This window comes from Artibeus jamaicensis, unplaced genomic scaffold, assembly GCF_021234435.1.
Source record: "Artibeus jamaicensis isolate MK-2021 breed Jamaican fruit bat unplaced genomic scaffold, CSHL_Jam_final scaffold_614, whole genome shotgun sequence".
NCBI classification, from domain to species: domain Eukaryota; kingdom Metazoa; phylum Chordata; class Mammalia; order Chiroptera; family Phyllostomidae; genus Artibeus; species Artibeus jamaicensis.
In genome coordinates, this window is record NW_026522050.1 from 5,339,556 (window position 1) to 5,355,213 (window position 15,658).

Here is a 15,658-nt window from a genome sequence, read left to right on the forward strand (position 1 = left end):
TTATCTTTTTCTGAAGAGTCTCCCCACACTTCAAGTCATATATTACAAGTTTCTTGAAGAAACTGATGCACACAACTCAGCACAGTGCTGGGCGTACACTAACTTACTTCTTCCCGGTCAGTGGTCAGTACTTGTACCCTTCCTGGACCCTCTGCCACTTTAAATGTGTCTCATGCATAAACAACCCTTCACACGCAACGAGGCGGCGCTCACACCATGCTCCATCGGTCTCTGAAACCTCTGCAGGTGTCTGTGCTGCAACATCTGAATATAAAAGCAAAACGTTTGGAGAGGGGCCACGGCTTTTAAGATTTAGCAAGTTCATAATCAGTTACTTATTCCCCATTAAGGAATTTTAGTCATCTTTCTCCATTAAACAAAAAGAGCCTGAACACTATAAAGAATGCCACATTAATAAGCAGAACTTTATTAACTAAAAATACTGCTTTTAAGTGGATGAAACAATTCAAATAAAAGCTTGAACTAAATAAGCCCCTATGCACTCACTGGGGAACTACGCACCTACGCCAAAATCACAAATGAAATAAAATCAAACCATATGAGTGGCTGGTTTTCTAGGGGTATCATTGCCTCACTCTCTATCCAGGCAACTCTTTCCCATTTCTCTCAGGATTTCTATTGACTTGGCACTCATCAACCACCGGGACACAGCTCCCCCTCCTCCACAAAGAAGTGCTTTCTGGTCCTTACAGCGCTCCTCCAACTAACTCTGTAACCTTTAAAACTGTGCCTTTTATTTCCAACCTAGTGTGGGTCTCATATGCACACAACCTCGTTTCCATACTAGAGAGCTGGGCTCTTCCGCTGTGCTGTCCTAACTTCTACCCGGTCTTCTCATAATATTGACTTCACGGCGTTTTGGACGTGGACCGTGTGGGAAAGGGCACAAGCTAAGTCACCCATCCCATCTCATGCAACCTGTGAGCCAGCTCTGACTCATGGCTCATTGAAGAATACAAAAGGCTCAGGGAAGTAAACAAAAGTGATTGGGCCCCCAATCCAAGGTCTTGAGTCTTAATTAACTGGTGGTGTGAAATGACACACCTGAGAACCTTTGGGTGCATGTTTGTACTAGTTAATAACTGCAAGTGAACTTTTCCATTAATGCTCATTTACTGGTTGGCGCGTTTCATGCTGTTTCTTGAGAATATTAAGCACAGAGCGCTTGCCCCTTGTGAAGCATGGAGGCTTTACTGCATATTGTTTTAGTGTCGGTGGCTTTCCCACTGGGAACAGAGTGGGCCTCCCCTGCCCCCCTCTCCTTATCACTAAGTCCAGAGAATGTGTGTGAAGGGGTTCTGTGACTCTTTCACCTGAGCCATATTGCACCCATTGTTCGTGAACGCCTGGGTTACAGGGACTGTATCACAGCACTGCTGGTTACAATACAGGCATGGTGACCTGGCATGAGCTCCGCCCAGCCCCAAACTCATGAACATTAGTGGACACTTCGAAGTGCAGTGTATTGCCGCACACCCGCTGCTTCCTCAGTTTAGCAGTTTGGTGGCCTAATCTTTTCCGCAAGCTGAATCTTAAGATCTCCATGGCTCTCTTCTCTGCCAAGTATGAACAACAAATACTGCTTCTGACACTAAAGTTTTGCCCTTCAGGACATGTATAGTATTCCGTTACCCGTGGGGGATACAGTCCAAGACCCCCAGAGGTTGCCTGAAACTGCGGATAGTACATAACTGTTTTTAACAGTAAGAAAGTCATCACTAAGAATAAAAGTTATGACAATATACGCTAATAAATGTTATACTGCTAGTTGAAAGGGCTAAGTGACTAATAGGTGGGTAGTGGATACAGCACGGCTACTCTGGACAAAGGAATGGTACGTGTCCTGGGTGGGATGGAGCAGGACTTCCTGAGATTTCATCCCAGTACTCAGAATAGTAAGCAATTGAAAACTTATAAATTGCTTATTTCTGGAATTTTTCATTTACTACTTTTGTGCCATGGTTGTCCATGGGCAACTGAAAATGGTGGAAAGTGAAACTGCGGATAAGCGAGACTACGATCGGTTTTTCTTCTCTTCAGCACTAGGGACGAACTGCGTGGGTCCACTTCCCAGCCCTCTGTGGCGAAGAGTGCAGTGGGGGCTTCGCGAGCAGGCCTCCAGAGTAAAGGGCATCTGAGCTGGAAAATGTGAATGACCGGGGTTCGCACCCAGTGTGCCATTTGCCGGGTGGGTAATCCTGAACAAGTTGTTTCTGCGAGCCTGTCATGTCACCTGCCAAATGGAAGTAACCCCACCTCCCACTGACAGGGTTATGAAAATTACAATACACATAAAGTCCCTGGCATACCGCTCCAACATGGTAGATAATCAATGTTAGTTACAGTTTTTATTATCCAAGAGTTTGAATTGACTACAGTCCATGGTTTTTAATTCCCTGTTACAGTCCTCTCAGACGAAACTTCCAGGACTAGGGTTAAAAACTTACTTATCTTGTGAGGCTGTTAAGTGTCTGCAGAGGTTACTTCAAGGCTAGAAAACGTTAGAGCAGTGAGGCGGAGAGTGCTGCCCCAGCCACCACTCCCTTATGGCCCCAACAAACCCCGTCCCCACCTTACCACCAACTGACCCCGTATGCCCATTTGTCCTGGTCTCCAACCCTACTTGATGAAAATGCCTGTGGTTTTAAAGATTTTCAAAAACTTAAGAATAGAAGAGTGAGACCTCAGAGAACTACACATATTCCACTAAAAGACATGGGTAACTGCTACGGTTTCTTGTCCTTAGCAATATAGTGGCTTCCGTGTGCTGAGATCCCAGTCTGATGAGAAGAAACAATGCGAAGGTCATGGATGGACCTCACTGTCCACTTTGAAAGCTCCTGCAGCACCTTCAGGCCCCACAGCTTTTTTTCAAAGAGACCACCGTCTCCAACAATAATGGGCACCCCGTCAGCCTCACTGGCGGGGATCTTGTGTTCCAGGAGCGCCATTAATTCCTCCAGCTGGTAAGCAAAGGCAGCAACTTGGAGTAGAAGCGTGCGTATTGCTTGATGGAAGTCACCTTCCGCAGGAGTGAAATGCACCCGTTGGTCTTCTAAAAGCCTGGTCAACATAGCGTGGAAGGTACGGTAAGCTTGGAGGTTCTCTTGGAGTCGCTCAGCCTCAGTCAGCTCACTCCACCGATCGGTGCTTGCCACCGGCACACCGCCCACGGAATCCAGGCTGATGTCCTCGTTCAGGCCTTGATGCTTCACCTGGCCAAGAACACAGAAAAATATCACATCTTCTGTCATCACCCCAACATTCTAAACAACACCTAGATCTCATTTAAAATCTATTCACCTCTCTGGTCACGGATCCAAGTTAAAAATAAAATGAAGTCTAGAGCAGAAACTTTTTTTTAAATAAAAAGATTGTGATTATTTATTTTTGGAGAGAGGGGAAGGAGGAGAAACACCAGTGTGTGGTTGCCTCTCACATGCCCCAGACCTGGTCTGCAACCCTGCATGTGCCTGACTGGGAATCCAGATGGTGACCCTTTGGTTTTAGGCCAGCACTCAATTCACTGAGCCACACAGCCAGGGCTAGAGCAGCAACGCTTCATTTGGGGTCTATGATTGGACTTTAGAAAGACCCTACTGTCCCTAAAGTTACACACAAGGCTTTGACTACTGTTCGTCTTTCTTGGGAGGATCTGCAGCTTTCATTAAGTTCTAAAGGTTCAAAACCACTGGTTTGGGATAACTTCTTCCCACTTCAAACTCCCTCCTAAAGTATTTTAATCATACTGAAGTTTTAAGTATTTTTTTAAACATACTTGAAGATTCTGGCCATACCTAGAAGCCCTGGAAGGTAACCACTGTAAAATTTTCCTCATCATCCTTGCCTCCACTGCCCATTCTTAGTATGGAGGACAATCCTTTAGAGGGGTCCTTAACCCAGTAACCAGTCCCTGGCCTGTTAGGAACCAGGTCACACAGCAGCCGGTGAGTGGAGGCCAGAGGTGAGGCTTCATCCCACTCCCGATCACTCACATTTACCGCCTGAGCTCCATCCCCTTCCACCCCTGTAAGTGGGAAAATTGTCTTCCACGAAACCGGTCCCTGGTGCTAAAATGGTTAGGGAGTCCTATTTTAGAGAATTCAGCGGAAAGTAGTTTAAAAAAAACTGGTACTTCAGAGTCTGACTTCTGACTGGGGGGGCTGTGCAAAGATACTCTCCACAGGGTCTGGAGTGTTTCCACAGCAGACCTTATGTAGACACTCATGAGAATCCTCCACTATGAGAAAGCCAGTCTGACCCCAAGGTTAACTTTCCCTAGTCCCCAGTGAATCTTTTAGGGAATCCTTTTGATAGAGGTGACCTTTCTATTTAGACCCAGAAAGACTTTTTTAAAAAAATTATTTAATTGTTGTTCAAGTACAGTTTTGTCTTTTACTCCCATCCCAGCCCACCCCCCAGACTTTTGATGTATTTAATTAAAAATTGGGTGGCTAATACCGTGGAGGAGAAATTGGTTGCTTACACTATGCTGCTCCTTCCCAATGCTATAAACCTTACTCTGCTTTTCATTTACATAATTCAAAAATTCAGAACAATGTATATAAAGAACCCAAACTTTGAGGGCTCGTGGTTACTCTATTCTGGTAGAATTCAGATTGTAGGCAATCGTATTAGAAACGGCCTCCAAGACGAACAGCCAACCCTACCGAGCACCCCACATGCATTTTCTTACTCAAGGAACATGTCTCCTAAAAAACTTCGAGAGAAAAAAATCTCATGAGTTTTCTGAAGGGAAGGGGTCATGTCAAGTAGTATGTGCCCAGTATGCAACTGACTGTATGATTAGGGCTTTCATAGTTAATAATGGGCTGAAGCATGATGGCGAGGGGTTGGATCAGAAGAGATGGAGAAAACAGACATCAGCAAAATAGGCAACTTACATAAGATTCCATAAGAGCAGTCAGGTCTGAACGAATCTTCCTTGCTAGCCAGATAGAATGGCTACAGAGGTCCCGGCGGTGAGGGGTCAGCGGTGAATGCTCTGCAAAAGCCATCCCCTAACTCAACTGTCCCAAGAAGTAAGTGAGCGGAGTTTGTTTCTGTCTACACTGGTCCTAGTAAGCAATGTGACTCTCAGAATAAATCCTCGGGGAATTCTCTACTAATGGAATAGTGTACCCCACCCCCACCCCCTGCCTGACTCAGAGGTTGCAGCAAATTCCTGGCTGTGGATTTCTGTGCCCATGGAATCAAAGGCCCCTTTTACTCGGTTTTTTTCCCCTGCAGCATCTGCCTCCATCTCTCTTCTCCACCGAGTGCCTAGCCCTAATGTACTTCTTGTTTTTGTCATTGTTTTTCTTCTGCACTTAGCAACAAAGTCACTATCACACTAATCCTCATGACACCCCTGCCTAATGCAATGTACTTTACATACGCATACAATCCTTTTATTATTGCCCTCCTCTGTGCTCCCCGTGTCCTTTTCTTTTTTTTTGGCCTGGCAAATTTTTCAATATTACATTTCTATTATTGATATACCTGCCATTTATTAAGCACCTAACCTGAACCAGACACTGCTCAAGGCTTTAAAGCCTTTATTTGATCTTCAGAAAAATAGTGAGGTATTATTTCTCACGTCTTACATAAAAAAGAAATTAAAGAATGTGCACAAAACCCAGTAACAAGGCTCAAAATTTAATTCTACAGCTGTTTCTCCCACTGACTTCCCAATTTTATTGTCTGAATCACATTTTATTCAAGAAACAAAGTTTATGTGAAAAACCTCCTTTAAAAAAGTTTCTTTTTACTCCATCCTTTTGCTATGTATTTAGTTTAATTTACATTTCATTAAAAATTAGCTAAGGAAGCCTCTCTAATCTCAATCATGATGCCTTCCTTGTAGCTAGAGAATGTGGAGGGTATTGTTTAGGCCTTTCTTTTCCAAAGGACAGGGAACACCCAACCCTGACTTGATAACATTTCTAAGGCAGTCTTACTCAAGTGTCAATATGCTCTTCAACAAAATGGGAGAATGAGTTGGGCTTTGAAATGAGGGCAGAAGAGTTTAAAACCACTTGGAGAGTTGCTACTCTAGTATATTTTCCCTTATTCCATAGGTTAAAGGATGGTGCTAACTGGGAAAGAGTTGCAAGTTTCAACTTCAAATGAATCAATTAGCTTCATTATTTCATATCAGACATTGCCTCTAAATTGAAATACATGCCTTCTCAGGGGCAAATTTCCGCAGGTAAATAATGAAGGAGGAATGTAAGGGAGAAAGAAATGAGGCCTGGGTGGATGTCACGGTAGGCTTGTTAAGAAGGTAGAAGGATTTTTTTTTTTTTTTAAATTAGTACTTTGCCAACTGATCACAGGATCATACGGCATCTCAGCATTGGAAGTCAAGGACCATACAGTCAAAAGTTATTAACTACCTGATTCTGAACAAGAACAAACAACAGTATCTGCCACATAAAACCTGCGCTGAGGGCACTTGGTTTTCTTATTTAGCAGCAGCATCAATCATTTAACCTCAGGACAACCATAACTCAGTACAACCAAGGAAGACCAGTTGCTTCCATGAAGACAACTTTTATTTTTCTTCTTTACATATTTATTTTGGGTATGTCTTACCTAGATTAAGAGAAAACAAGAATTTGAAAAGCAGAGTATCCCTTTTATTATAATTTCTTTTTACATAACTTTTTCAACCTAGATTCAGGTAACTACCTGTCTCTCCCATCAGAGGAGAAGGGTCCTGCACATTACGATAGGCAAAAGGCTTTTAGGAAATAAAATATTTTAAATTGATCCATTACAATTTTTAAATTTTTTTGAATACATTGGAAAGTGGGAAAAGGACAGGAGAGAAAAATGGTATTTCAAACAACCAGACTGTAATAACTCAGGTTTAATACATTCTTTATATTTTTTTCTCCAAATAGGTACAAAGGAGGTTCAAGTGCTCTATGTGGATGCTTTCCCATACCTTAATATATATATATTTTTTACTCCCAGTAATCTTGGCCAGTGTTTATCTAAATCCTCTGAAGCATATTACGTCTCAATTATGTAAAATAACCCTGGTCAATCAAACAAGGAGGAAGCACAGAAATAATGCTTGTTATTTCTACCTTTTCAGAATCTAGACTTGCCAATTCAAGATGGAGAACATGTAGTAGGAAAAAGTGGTAACAGAATTTTATTAAGAGTAGGAAATGCAGAGTTTTAAGATTAAAAGAGCTCCTTGGAAGGACAATGAAGTAAACAGCACGAGGCGCAGGAAGGAAAAAGGGAAGAAGGCCTAGAATAAGTCAGTTTACTTACACCAGCTCTTCATAACGCTAGCATCCCTTTCTCAAAAGGAAAAACAAAAAAGTTCATAGAAAATATTTAAAATTTATCACAAACTGCAATAATTTATTAGAGCAAAATTGTAGGCAAAAGGTAGCTATGAAGAGGACAAAGTGAGGGAGAAATAACAAAATTTTAATTATTAGAACCAACTAGTTGTCTTTGGCAGGGAAAGGAGTGTGAAATAGGGAAGAACATATTTCCCTCGATCTCATAGTATTTTATGCAGTTTGCCTTTGAGTACATGGCTAAAATATCTGATAACTTCCAAAACTGTAATTTATGGACACAAAGAAAAAGTAAGCGTGACAAAGACAGAAGTAAGTTTCGGGAACAGATGCTATAGCTAGTGCAACAGCACAAAAGGGACCGACATGGGGCGGGAGACCAACTTTGTTGTAGACCCGTCCAATCAGTCATAGAATATTTTCAAATCTAATCAACATACCAAAGTCAACTCCAAATCCTTACTGTGGGCAGGAAAGCATATTCTACATCCCTTCTATCTTTATTCCATTTTCTACCCCCACACTGGAGGGATGGCAAATCTGCAACACTCTGAAAAGAAACAATAGGACATTTGACACTGTTCACTGTGGGTGTTGCACTCCCTACTCCTGGCATCCCAACCACTGACACTAGTGGGTGTAAAGTAAGCCTCTTTCACAGATGACATTTTGTTACCCCTCTTCTCCGGGGAAAAAAATCAGAGAAAATTAACACGCTTTGTAGTTTTAGTGTTTGTGAAAAACAAGCTGTTCCTTATTTTGTTCTCAGCAGAACATCCTTCTTTCCAACAGCCATCGTACATTTCTAACAATGCATAGGGCAAGCCACAAATTCCAGCTTCTGAGGTACACAGGGCAGGAACTCCCTAAAAATGAGCCAAAATAGGCTTTTCATCTTCTGGGAGTTATGAACTTATACCAGTCTCTTTTATGGACAGTAATAAGCAATCCAACCCATGAATATCCCTATCTCAAGGGAAGTGGTAATAAAATCCCAAGATTTCAGGGGGAAGACAAAGCTATTATTATATTATTAATTTTGTCTATTGAATATTGAAGGCTTTCCTCTTCCCAGGTGTTACTGAAAGGGAAACATGACAGAGCAGTTTTCTTTTAATTAAAACTGTACAACTCCTAGACTATTCCTTCACTAATGGCAGTGTCCTTCACTAATCGGGAGCTGGAATGAACCAATGATAAGCAAAGCAAAGCAAAAACAAAAATAAAGCAAGGGGCCAGAGTTGGGCCAAAAGGGAGGTGTATGTAAAGAAATGATGGGAACAAAATAAAAATTTAAAAAAAAATTTGCAAGAGAAAATCTTTTATCTGTAATTCAGACCCTGAACCACCTTCTTCATCCCCTCAAAATTCCTAAATTTCAATGCTTTAAAAATTCACAGAGCACTAATTACACCATAAATCTAACATTCTTCCCTAAAAAGCCTTCCAAAAAAGCACTAAGCTACTGTAGTGATTTTATTAGTGCTGAGGACCAGCTTAAAGGCCACTGGAGAGCTATGATTTTAGAGGCTGGCTGTGCTTCTTCAACCCTATATCTATCTTACCTTCAAAAGTACCTCTTACGGAAAAGGACCCCACGTCAGAATAATCTAATCTCTCCCAGCCCCACAAAATATAGCAACAAAGACAAAAAATCAGACTTTCCGTTAATAAATAAGGAATCTCAGGTTCCACAACACAAAAACACACATGTTCAAAGTGCAAATTTCTGCCATTAGACTGGGACTTTTTTGTCTTACTGATACACAGCCCTCCCTGTCCTATGGTCAGAGACCATGTAGAGGGCAGTCCCCTCCCTGCTGGGAGCCTGCTTCCAAACAAGTGAGCACCACTGAGAACCATATGGAGGTGTTGGGAGGAGGACTGAGGTGCTGGGGTCAAAGTGGTCCCCATGTATCCTTCCTTTCAAAAACCCAGTGAGGAACAGAGGAAAAGGGGGTCAGAGATGTGTGCTGTTTTAACAGCTCACCCTGCTAAGGGGCTCTAAAGTGCCAAGTCAAGCTGCCAGCCTCCAGAGATTAGAATTAGATGATACTTTGAGGATAAGTGTGCTGCAGTGGGTAGAAGCCAGACCATAGGGCAGCAGTAAAGGAGAAGGGATTTATAGGACAGTATATACTACTCAGTTAAAAGCTGATCCAAAGCATATAAGAATTATAGGTTGGAAAAGGGGATCTGCTAATGAGCACGAAGTCTGCCTGGCTGGAACTGAGCATGAGGATCACCCTCACTTTAAGAGCTTATTTTTTTGTCTACTTTTCTGATAAAGGCAACATCAATTTTATAAAGGGGTCAGGAGAGGGAGAAGGGAAGGAGGGTGTGGGTGTGTCTGTAGGTGTTTGTGTATGTGTGTGTGTGTGTGCTGTGATCCACATTGGAAAGAGCAGGCCCTTCAGTTATTTCACTAGATCTTAAATGCTTTAAATTTTTTTTGTCCTTTTTATCTTTTAAGTACAAAGTCTGAGCTGTCCCAGTGCCTAAAGTCTTCCCTTCTACTAAGGTCCGGTAGAGTCTGAATCTTCAATCAGAACCTCTGTGGTAGCACCGAGTATATCTGAGTTCATGACCAGCCCTTCAGTGCCCCCACTGCTGCTGCTTCCCACAAAGATCTTCCCATCAGCCATCAGGCTCACCCGTTCTGTCCCACTACAGTATGACTTTGACATCCCTTCAGCCTCTAGCAGGAGGCACTCTCCAGAGGTGGAGTTTCCCAAAGGCTCAGGAAGAAGAGGAAGACCCTGACCATCTGCAGGTTGTGTCAGGGACTCTGGGTTAGTGCCCAGGATATCTGTGCTGGTGATGAGGGCGCCTGCGTTGGCAGCCAGAGCTTCAGCAATCAGCACCTCAGGGTGACTTTTTGCTTTGTGTGCCACTACGCTGTCCTTCTTTTCAAATTTTTTGCCACAGATATTGCAAGAGAACTGGTAGAAGGAGTCTGCATCATGCTTCTTCATGTGCCAATTAAGGGATGCTTTTTGCCGACAAGTGAATCCACAGATCTCGCATCTAAGGAGAGTAGAAGAGGAAATGGCTGATCAGACAGAGAAAGAGTTCTTATTCAGAGTCAGGGTGAGAACTTAAGAGGTCACAAACACAGACAATTGTCAGTAGTGTATACTCGTGAAAGACTACGAAAAGTTACCAAATGAACACTAATTTCATTTTTTTTCCTGTTTGTTTAGAAGACAGAAGAAACAAGAAAAAGTTCACTAAGTAGTTCCCCTAAACAATACCCACCCTAATTTGGTAAAAGTAAAGAATAGTGGCAGCTGAGATTTTTGTAAAGGGGGTAACCCTCATGAGGGATAGGTGCACTTCTCACCCAGATGTTTACCAATAACTAAATACTCACTGTAACGGCTTCTCGCCTGTATGAATCATCCGGTGCACTGCCAGATTGTGAGAACTCTTGAAGGCGCGAGCACAGTATTCACAAATATAATCCCTTTGATCTAAGAAGAAAAATAATATGGTTGGTGTTCCACTCAGAATCCCTCTAAGTATTTTTCCTCTTACTTCACTATAAACAGATAATTAGGTAGGTCGATTCTGAGTAAAAGCAATACTATTTTCAATGTATAAACACTGGATAAACAAATAATCAAGAATATACAGGACTTTTTTCTTTTTTTGCTACAAATATTCAGTAGCATAAAGATCTATTTTTTAAAAAACTAGATGGAAATATACAAGAACTAAAATCCTAATCTTAATTTTATCAGTAATCCAGATTTTGGATAAATTGCTTAGCAAGCAAAACTACATTTTCCATGGATTTAATTTTTAAAAAACGTGACCCAAGATAAACAATTTACACCTCTCTCAAAACATTCAAGTTGCTGCTATCAAATACACAGCACAGTACCTGTAATTTATCTTGCTCTCCTACCCTGCATCTTCTGCACCATTCAACTACCTCCCCTCTTTTATTTCACAAGCCCCCAAATTTCACAGGATTTTTGAAGAATTTGGTAACATAATGTGGAATCTATGCGGCAAAAGAGCAATGTACTTAATTATTTCTTCATCACTTCATTCACAAGAGTGGACAAAGACATGCTTAATATCATTTGTTGAATGAATGAAAACTACCCTTTCTATGCCTCTCACTTAAAATTATTACAAACACAGTGAAAGTTGAAAGGCAAATAAATTAATTCCATACCTAAACCCAGACAGTTTTAAAGCTAAGTATGGGAGAACAGCCAAGTTTCTCTCAGGCTTAAATGTACTTAGAACTATCACCTGGGCATCCTGTTAAACGCAGATGCTGATTTGGCAGGTCTGAAGCAGTGCATGAGATTCTGTATCTCTAACAAGAGCTCAAGGGATGCCACCAATACTTACCAGTATACAATGAATAGTAATATAAAAAATGAGTATACAATGAGTAGTGATATAAAAAAAACACACACTTCGAACTCAGAGACAACTCTTAGTATCTCCCAGGTCTCGACTTGTCCAGCTCCACTGTAGTATGACAAACAAGAGTGGGGTATCCATTTGTTTAAATAAATTATATTTTCAAAGGGAGCCTGTATATACTAATTTGGAAAAGGAAAACTACACTGACGTCATAAAATTGCATTAACCAAATATAAATATTTGGAATATATTCAATTTCTAAAACAGTTCGCCACAGCAGGCTTGTAATATTTAGCTTAGAAAGTCTAAACTGGTTATCAGAAAGTAGTTTTCTATGGGACAAGACAGTCTCACAGGAGAAAAGTGGAGAAATGGCAGCACCTAGCAAGAAGTGGAGTGCAGATAGCATTCTCCTGAAGAAATACAGTACAATGCAAAGACTGCAGACTTTAGAATGATTGAGACCTAAATTCAAATCCTGATGTTTCTTGAAAATCTATCATTATGGCAGGCCCTGTGTAATAACACATTATATATTATTTCATCTTTATAATATTGGTGGCATTAATATTCTTATTTTACAGATGAGGAAAGTGAGAAGAGAAAAAGTTAAGAAAGTTGCCTAAGTTGCACATATGGTAAATGATGCAAAGGGTACACGTATCAGTATGACCCTGGGCAGGAGATGTGGCATTTCTGCCACTGGAATTCCTAGTCTTAGGACTACAGCTATTGAGAAGGTAGCACAAAACAATCAAGTGTCTGGGACATACTAGACTGGCTCTAATATCCAGCCCAAATTGTTCCTATTAGCCACACTGCCCTGAAATTGTCAATGGCTAAAAATGAGCAGAATTTGAATTCATTCTGTAATCTGAATTACTAAAACGTTCAGTTTCTCTTTTTGAGTCAATTTCTCCTGCGGGAGCTTACACGTAAATTCAATAGCTAGCTTTTATGACTTCAACAGCAGCAGAAGTCCCAGGAGCCATTTAGTAGTTACCATAAACTATAAGCTAACCTTCTTTACCATTTAGGCTTCTTCTTGTAATTCCTCACTCCTAATCTGTAACAATACCTAAAACAGAATTAGAAAATCTTGGTTTTGCCAAAAATTAGCTGTGTGAACATAAGTAAGTTACTTAATGTTGCTAAGCCTCTGGTTTCTTGGCTGCAAAATAAAACCAACGCAGCAAACTTAGTTATGCTGAATGGATGGATATGCAACAATATACAAAATGTCTGTTGGAAGGAAGTCCAGCCATTGTTAATATAATGAGAACAGTTTGCTTGACACAGGTGTAACCTGGCATTTAAGGAGAGTGGACTGGAATGTACATGGGTGAACAATGACTTCATTGTACTAGTCAGTGGGGACAGTAGATGCCACTGAGTGAGCCTGTGTAGTGTGTGGCCATTGCATTCAAAATGACTGACCAAGTAGAGCAAAAAATCTATATCATATTTTGCATGAAGCTTGAATATTCCTCCATGAAAACTATGCCGACACAGAAGGCCACAGCTATGGGCAACTGGTGACTGGCAGCTTTATCATGATAATGTGCCCACTCATGTATCATGTCTTGTGCAGGGTTTTTGTGAAACATCAAATCACCCAGGTGACTCGGCCCCTGTACAGCCCTGATTTGGTGCCCTGTAACTTCTGGCTTTTCCCAAACTAAAATCACCTTTCAAAGGGAAGAAGAGATTTCGGACTGCTGATGAGATTCAGGAAAATACAATGAGGCAGCTGCTGGCAATGGGGGAAACTGTGTGAGGTCCCATGGTGCCTACATTGAAGGGGACTGAGGTGTCACTACCTTACATACAGTGTTTCTTGTGTCATGTATCTTCTTCAATAAATGCCTGTATTTTTCATATTATATGGCTAGATACTTTCTGGAACAAATCTCATATGTAAAGTGTTTGGTCCACAACTGACACAATATTTGCTCCACGAAAGATAATCATCCAGATCATAAAAGTTCTTCTCACAGAAATCAAGGAAAAAGAATCAAAAGCCCTGGTTTGTTCATCCCTTGTAAAATTTATGTCATTACAGTTTACTTCTCTATGTTTCTCTCACACTTGACTGTAGACTCTGAAGATTTATGTTAGAAAAAAATGTCATTATCAAGCTACACTTAAAAGTATAATATTTATCTATTTGACAAAATATTTTATTTTGAAAGTACCGGTATGATGTTTGGCATGTCGCAGAAGTTGCTTTTGGAGCCTGAAGAGTCGCCCGCAAGAGGGATGAGGACATACGTATTTCTTCTTCAGCAAATGCTGATATTTAATGTGGTGCTAAAACAAGTTGAAGAAAGTGAAGAGGGTTAAAATTTAAGGCCTCCTAAATATCTGTTCCTCTGCTAAGTCAAAAGCACTGAAGGAAAATCAAATACTTTGTACATGGGTAGAGAGGCAATATAATCCAACAGTAAAGTAAGAACACAGGCTGTGGAAATAACCTTGGATTCCAATCTGGGCCTGTCATTTACAAGCAGTGTGATCTCAGGAAATATAAATTGAAATACTTTAAGCTCCAGTTCTCATTTGTAAACTGGAGATCACCTGTCTCTTAAATCTAGAGATTCTATTGTATGGTGCTTAGTGCAGCAAACTGCGCATAGCACAGGAATACTGGCTATTAGTATTATAACACAGCCAGAATCAGAAAGTAAGGCCTGAATCTCATGTTGCACTTGCTGCTAAACTAAGTATCAGTCATTTCTTAAGCTTTAGTTATTAGTATTTCACTTTCGCGTTTTCTGTGAGACCTAAACATAAGCTGTATCTTTACTCACATTAAAAATCTACTCATTTTAAACTTTTAAAATTGATTTTAAACAATATTCAAGAAATCCCTGGTTTGAGTTACTAATTTTTAAAAAAATATACACTCTAAAAACCTGTTCATCTGTGTCTTTGTGTGTTGTTATAATCATCTCAGAAGTATTATTACACCACAACAGAAAACACTGGAATTTTCCAATATTCCAAGGAAATCCTGTTTAGGCTTAGGTTCTTAGATACTTTTCTTTCTTTCTTTTTTTAAACACAATGACTGAAGTAATTTTATGTTTAAAGAATTTTCTTGACACTGCACGTCAATGATAAAACCTGCACAAATTCACATATTATAAAGTCTCATGAAGCTTGAGAACTAGTAATGGTATATAACCTGAAAAGCTGCCTTCCGTAACAATTTTACTGACCTGCAAATAGCGAGGGTGAGCAAGAACGGTCCCACATCCTTCCATCTCACAACGCACATACTGGATTGGAGGCTTTTTCCTATTATCAGCATGTAGGAAAAAAGTCAGCAACAGAAAAAGAAGCAGTCTGTCCAGTGACCTTTAACTCAAACTGCACTATTAGGGAATAGGAACTTTCCACTATTATACAGTTTGCACATAAGTTGTTAGAAGTTACTGGAACTTGCAAAATGTTTAATAAGGTTTGTAAAAAATAATGCAAAATAAAGTAGTGACCCTCAAAAGGTAAAGTAGTATTAAGATTCTTCGAAACATTTAGATCCTGCTGCAAAAATAAACACACAGTAACTTTGTCAAGGACATTAACAAAGTTGCTTTTGTCTCTTCCTGTAGGATTATTATTACTACATATTTGAGTAAAGTGCCTACCACCTGAAACAACATAGGAGTATAAATTCTTACCTCCTTTTGGGTAATCGTGGACTTTTGTCATCTTTTCGTCTTCTTCCTCTCCTATAATTAAAAAAGGGTAAATTTTCCAAATATTCTGGGTTGAAGCTTATTGCGTAAAGGATGGCCGAAGATTTACAAGGCCTATCTGGAAAACGTCCAGCCAGTTAATATAATGCAAACAGTTTGCTGGACATGGATGTAACCTGGCAGCCAAGGAAGTGGACTGGAATGCGCATGTGTACTGTGTGGCCG

The 15,658-nt window shown here is 40.6% G+C and overlaps 2 protein-coding genes across 3 annotated transcripts in view; both read right to left on the reverse strand.

Moving 5' to 3' along the window:
• Nucleotides 1–2,354: 2,354 nt before the first annotated feature.
• CNTF (ciliary neurotrophic factor) lies at nucleotides 2,355–6,468 on the reverse strand. Its single transcript, XM_037158352.2, has 2 exons — nucleotides 4,926–6,468; nucleotides 2,355–3,236 (listed from the first exon to the last, which is right to left on the reverse strand). The coding sequence occupies exons 1-2, from the start codon at nucleotides 5,037–5,039 to the stop codon at nucleotides 2,748–2,750; spliced, it is 603 nt and encodes a 200-aa protein (XP_037014247.2). The 5' UTR covers nucleotides 5,040–6,468; the 3' UTR covers nucleotides 2,355–2,747.
• A 396-nt stretch (nucleotides 6,469–6,864) lies between these two features.
• The window catches only part of ZFP91 (ZFP91 zinc finger protein, atypical E3 ubiquitin ligase), a 38,599-nt gene continuing 29,805 nt past the window's right edge, over nucleotides 6,865–15,658 (reverse strand). The window contains exons 7-12 of one of the 2 annotated variants that reach the window (XM_037158351.2): nucleotides 15,416–15,466; nucleotides 14,954–15,032; nucleotides 13,928–14,042; nucleotides 10,720–10,819; nucleotides 10,001–10,373; nucleotides 6,865–7,896 (exon numbers count right to left, since the gene is read on the reverse strand). In XM_037158351.2, coding sequence (XP_037014246.1) covers nucleotides 7,792–7,896; nucleotides 10,001–10,373; nucleotides 10,720–10,819; nucleotides 13,928–14,042; nucleotides 14,954–15,032; nucleotides 15,416–15,466 — 823 coding nt within the window. In that variant the 3' untranslated portion in view covers nucleotides 6,865–7,791. Of the gene's footprint in view, nucleotides 10,374–10,719; nucleotides 10,820–13,927; nucleotides 14,043–14,953; nucleotides 15,033–15,415; nucleotides 15,467–15,658 lie in introns of both variants that reach the window. The other variant, XM_037158350.2, reaches the window with a different exon arrangement.